Raw genomic sequence first — 6273 nt, 5'->3', positions numbered from 1 at the left:
CCAATACGTTATTATCCTCTATAGTCATGCTTTTGCCACGCTATCCATGGCTCCTTTAGGATTCATTATAGAAGGGTATGAAGCTGCAGCAGCTTTGCTACTATGTGATATGAATCCTGTGTTTAATCCTATTTGTTTTTCGTCGCTGCTACCACGCCGGCCTGAAGCATACATCTGCTACCGTCTCATCCGGCCATGACCTTCTTGGTGGCCGTGCTTAGCGGGTAAGTCAAATAGATGAGCTTCTTACGGCCGCTGCGCTGTGGTTTCTATTGAATTGTATCAGACCCCCGATCACAATAGGTAACCGATTGCCATCATCATGGGGCCAGCAACGGTGACTAGAGTTCCGACCACCTTCGCCCGGTATATCACCTTATTCAGATCCATCGGGGTCTGATACCATCCAACATAAACCACAGCGCGCGTAAGAAGCTCGTCTATGCTCATGGCGGATGAGAAGGTAGGAGATATATGCTTCAGGCCGGTGTAGTAGAAAATTTTGTCCATAACCGGCCTGAAATGATGTCAAAGATCAAGAAATAAGCTTCGCAGCGACGACAAACAAATAGGAGTAAACACGGGATTCATATCACAAAGTAACAATGCTGCAGCAGCTTAATACCGCCATAGAATGATACGCTAATGACTGTATACGGCAAGAACGTATTGGCCCATCCCACCGCCGAGCGACGCCTTCGAAAGAGAGGATATTCGTTCCGGCGTAGCCCAACTGTGGAGGGTGATCATGATGATGTAGGGCATTGCCCATCCGCATGAACTCGCCGCGGCCACCCATGACGAGCCTGAAGAGGAGAGGCGAAGAAGAGCTACCAGGAGCTGAAGATGCTGGCGTTATTATGCACGCCGCAGGTTAGGGGGGCTCAACATAATAACGCGTCTTGGCGTTCTAAGAATCGGATGCTGGGGTACTCAACGATGATGCAATGTGAGACACGAATCTTTCGCTTCGATTCTCAGAGGGCGTACATCTCAAAACGCGTTGCAGTTCTATTTTTAACTTGATACTTAAAAGGATATTCCTGTTGTATTCGGTACTTGGATTCTCAAATGCCGTTTCAGTTCTATTCTTTACTTGATTCTTAAAGGGCATTCCTGTTCTCAAAAGATGTACATGTTTTATTCTTCACTTGAATGGGAAAGCGTATTCTTATTCTATTCTTCACTTTGACTTTTCTACTTGTCGAGGCATTGATCAATTCAATTTTTTGCTGGACGATTGCTATTATCGGAAGACCGGCTAAACTCATCCCCTCACTAAGACTTTAATCTTATTTTCAAACTTTATTAAACGATAATTAAGCAAATTATTATTACATATAATGTTATAAATCTTTTATGATAATCATTCGGTATTTCACAACTTTATAAAATTTTGTTTGGCATCATGTACACAAAAATTCTCAATAACAAAAAAAAATCTCATTTATATATATTGAAGCTATAACACCTTCAATTAGTCTAACATCACAAATGGACAAAGATCCGATGAGTATGCTATCATAATTCTAAGCATTTTGATCAGTAATTTAGATCACTTAATAAAATTTTGTTAGGCACCGTGTATACAAACAAAAATTCTCAGGAACAAAAGAAGATTGATTTATAAAAAATTAATAAATGTATTATGATAATTTTAACTTAAGTATTTTGATTAGTTGTTTAGATCAAATGGAGTTATAAGTCAAGTTAGCTTATCAAACCCAGGTCGTGACATTTGGTATTAGAACCGACATAATATTTAAGCATGATGAGAGAGCTTAAGTAGAAAATGATTCCTCATGAATTGAGTTAGAGAACCGGTTTTGATATGGAGCAATCACTGGATTACGCCTCACATATACTATGTTAGAATTCGATCCGAGTTATATTGAGTTTTGATGAGGATGTCAAGCTAATTGAATGCATTATGACAATTCTAACTTGAATATTTTGATCAGTGATTTAGACCAAACAGAATTATAGGTTAATTAACTCATCAAATCTGGATTGTGACAAAAGTCCAATTCCAATACATAAATAATCCATATATTCGAATTTTAGCCCTAAAAATCTTATAAGATATAAAGATATTAATACACCAAACATCCATCATTTAGATTGAGAGAAATAAATTAATAATATAAATAAAAATTAGATATCTCAAAATCTACTTTTTAGAATTTAGATGTTATCAACATCTTTTGCACTTTATTTACAATTTTAAAAATATATCAAATGTGAAACAACTTCATATAATGCAAAATTAAATACAACGACAAAACCAAACAGAATTCAAAATACTTTAAAGCTTTACAATCTTATGAGTTTATTATTTTAAGTAAGAATGGTTAAAACACTTGTCATGACAAATGAAGCTATCTAAACCGAAAAATGAATTGGATGATTTTAACTAAAAACATAGACCCAAAAACTCAATGTTTTTTTTTTTTAACGTATTCTTATTCGAATATAATGGAAGAAAGCTTGAGATTTTAAATAGTTATGTCCATCCTCAATGACCATAATCATCGTCACCACATCTTGTATAGGAAGGAAATGAAATTGTTGATAATTTTCGTTATTCTAAACATTAATAGAATATTGGAAGTGCAATAACAGAATTAATATTAAATCTTATGATACTACTTCGAGGAAAATAATGATATTATAGTAGCTCTAGAGAATTAAACATAATACAAAGAATTCGTTTCCTCTAGCAATAAATAAATAATTCTACAACAACATCTAGAATTAGTTTAGAACAATATGAGAAAATCTAACATCATTAAAATAAAACAATTAAAAGAGAGTTTATGAATAAAATCGAAAAGCATGCCATATGCTCTCCATAATAAATAAACTTTTAATTTGGAGAAAAAAGATGATAAAATTCTACTCAATTGATTACCACACTCGTCTCAGCTCTCGTGAATATATAAGAGAGAGTAAAGTGAGAAAATTCTAAACTAACGATGTGGGACTAAAAAGAATATATATATATATATATATATATATATATATATATATATATATATATATATATATATATATATTTAAGGCTTTCCTTACGGAAACTAGTAAATATTTATGATAACATATTAATATTTGATGCATACTATAGATAAATCTAAATTTGACTTTGTAAAGTCATTCGACTCAATCTCTTTGATTGCCATCAATAATACTATTCCAGAAATGAACTTTCCTTCTAAATTTATTCATTAGATTATGAAATATGAACAATCAATAATTCGATATTGAGCCATAAAAGAAATAAGCCATAAAAAACTTGATTTTTGAAAAGAAATTGATTGATTATTAAAAATCAGAAAACAAATAAATAAATTAAAGAATGAAATGGGCCGAAGGCCGTGGGATCTGATCCGACTCGGCCCATATTGCACGTCCACTGGTTGACCTACGAGTCTCTTTTAAGCCTCAAAAGCTGATTTCAAAGCGACGAACCGCCACCGATCGACGAAACCGTCTAATGGCGTCGTCGCCGGCTGAGAGCCCGCCTGCATCCGTCCCTTCCACCACCGATGCCACCGACTCCACGTCCGTCATCGCTCGCTATTCCAGCCGGTTCTGGAGGATCTTGAGGGACCGCCTGCACTTTCGCGGTCCGCCCCTTTTTGGCCAGATCTCCCGTGTCCACCGCCGCCACCGCAGGCGGAAGCACGGTCTCCCCCTTCCGATGCGTTCGAACGCTGTCCGGTCTTTCTCGTGAGCCCTTCGCTATATCCTCTCTTCGGTTCTTTCATAGCCGTCTTGCGCTTTCGAGAACCAGGATCCGCCTTCACTTCGCCAATATTTTGTGGAAGAGATTGTATCGAGATTCGATTTTATATCGTTTTTCTCGATGATGCGTTGCGACCGGTGGAGTTTTGGAATCAGTGGATTTTAGAATCAGTGGATTTTAGAATTTATGATTCATCCATACTTATCAAATATTTAGAAAATGTGGTCCCAAAAGACCAAATTAATTTGTTGAGATAATCATGCTCTTCAATATTTTTTTTGTGCTGTTTTAATTTTATGATGCGCTTTATTTAAGTTAATATTCTGATGTATTCACATTATCGTAAGAAACAGTCAGTAACTGTTTAGTCGGCTCACCAATTTGAAGCTCCATATTGCAGAATTGCAGCCAGAGCATCAAGGGCATCCTTTATGTTAGAAGACATAATGGAGTGTATATTGTGTAATTTGCATAAAATTCAGAAAAGTTTGCACTTTTGGCAATCTCGGGCTGAGGTGATTGTTGTGTTTGTTTATTTCGTTGCTAATTTAGTATCACTTGCTTTATATGCTAGAAGATAAGAGTCACTTTAAAAGTAATCTTGAGATGTTTACCCTTGTTCTTATTGATGTTTCTTCTAATTTTAGGGAACAAATGCTCAGAAGATTTATTTCATGATCTTTGAAAGAGGACCACGGGCCTTAATCGATGGGACTTATGAAATGTTAAGCAGACTTGGAACGAATGGATCTCCCTTCCAGCATTTATCTCATGCTGCATCCAATACAATATGTCACAATATAGCTATTTTGACCAGTCTACAGCACTGCCTGGCTAATTCTCTAGCACAGGTTTTCTGCATTATATATCTGTTTATTTATGGTTTTAGTTGTGGTAGAGTAGCATTTTATATATGTCTTGGTGTTGTTAGTACTGTTTTGTTATTTTTTCTTGTAGGTTTACTCGGAAGTTGACAAATATGGGGAAATGTTGATTGAGGATGCTGACAAGTCGTTGCCTCTAGTATTGGAAGCCATTAATAGCCTTTTTTTGAAGCTAGAAGCTTCAATTGGCCATGCACATTATATATACAAGGTTAGGCATTAACTTCTCATAGTTCATTACTTTGTTTCTTTTTGTTCATAAATAAATAAATATATAAATATATATATATATATATATATATATACACACACACACACACACACACACACAACCAGAATTAGTATGAATAAGATTTATGTTGGTAATTCTTTTATTTTTCATTCTGCATGTGATTATGGATAGGGTGACAAGTCCTTAGTGTACCAGAATGGCTCGTCTGTACTTCACCTTGAGAAAATACCTGAGGAGCACCTAGCAAAGTCTCAATGGACAGATATTGAGATAAGGGATGCTACAGATCTGATTTATCAAAATTTGCAGAGACTAGAATTATATTTATCTCTCATTGTAAGTATACTCCATGTTGTATCATATACTCTTAGTATGATTTTCTGGTTTAGTTTTGGTTTTGTGCAAATATGATTATCCTGGTTATCAATTTCTTTTCTTTCTTCGGTCCTGATGCATTTGATGCTTTTGCGATCTTCATGCTATTACCATTTTGGATGATAATGACATAATGTGCCATATCTTATATAATCTATTAGGACAGAAGAATTTAAGAAATTTCATATGTTCAACTGATTTTTTGAATTTTGACTATGGCTTTTTAATCGGTCTTGTAAATTTTTTTATATGGTTAAGAGAAATTTAAACCTTCAATTGTTAATTGTTTTTTATCATGTATGTTCTCGCAACAATCTAAAATTGAAGTAGGTGCCGAATTATTTTTACATTGTCATTCTATGGTGGAATTCTAAAATTGGTCATCTTATTGAGTGCTTTAGGTTTATTAATTCCTTCTAGAAATAGCAAAATAAATTCCATTGAGAACCTTTTCACATTCAATGTTGGGATGACATACCATTGAGAACTTTTCCGCATTCAATGTTGGGATGACATACTTTGAACATAAAGTATCCTGGAAATAAGGATCCTATTAGCAAAAATGTCTTCAATAAAATACTAAGAGAACTAAAACTAAGCCAAACAACTATTTGTGAGTGTTAATAGGAATACTTAGGGAACTAGAACATGACTAAGCTGGAACATGACTAGGCAACTATTTCTAAGCTGTAAAGAGATTAATAAGTTTCTAAGCAGTAAAGAGATTATGGACTTCGTGCTATTCATTATTTATGGACTTTGTGCTATTGATTATTTACCATATTGACTCCATCGTGATCCAAAATTTCTGTGCAATGGGAAATTGTTTCTCATATTGACTCCAACAGGATCCAAAATTTCTGTGAAATGGGAAATTGTTTCTCAGAGGATGTTTTACTAACTGAAGATGGATCATGTGGTTCATATTCAAGATAGCTGATCTCAGGTCAGTTGTCTCATCCTAATCAGCCCAAAAGTCACTTGTGTATTAAGAGAAGGTGGGGATGGAGGAGGTAAAGGAGGAAGAGAACCACCAG

The 6273-nt window shown here is 35.0% G+C and overlaps 1 protein-coding gene across 2 annotated transcripts in view; it reads left to right on the top strand.

Annotated features, from left to right (window-relative positions):
- The first annotated feature begins 3458 nt into the window (after positions 1–3458).
- Positions 3459–6273, top strand: part of LOC135617687 (protein DGS1, mitochondrial-like) — an 11237-nt gene continuing 8422 nt past the window's right edge. Inside the window, exons 1-5 of one of the 2 annotated variants that reach the window (XM_065118168.1) lie at positions 3459–3720; positions 4146–4260; positions 4393–4596; positions 4703–4840; positions 5033–5197. In XM_065118168.1, the coding sequence (XP_064974240.1) occupies positions 3494–3720; positions 4146–4260; positions 4393–4596; positions 4703–4840; positions 5033–5197 (849 nt within the window). In that variant the 5' untranslated portion in view covers positions 3459–3493. Of the gene's footprint in view, positions 3730–4145; positions 4261–4392; positions 4597–4702; positions 4841–5032; positions 5198–6273 lie in introns of both variants that reach the window. The other variant, XM_065118167.1, reaches the window with a different exon arrangement.

The sequence above is a fragment of the Musa acuminata genome, chromosome BXJ2-7, assembly GCF_036884655.1.
Source record: "Musa acuminata AAA Group cultivar baxijiao chromosome BXJ2-7, Cavendish_Baxijiao_AAA, whole genome shotgun sequence".
Lineage (NCBI taxonomy): Eukaryota > Viridiplantae > Streptophyta > Magnoliopsida > Zingiberales > Musaceae > Musa > Musa acuminata.
This window is presented reverse-complemented; position numbering and strand designations above follow the sequence as displayed.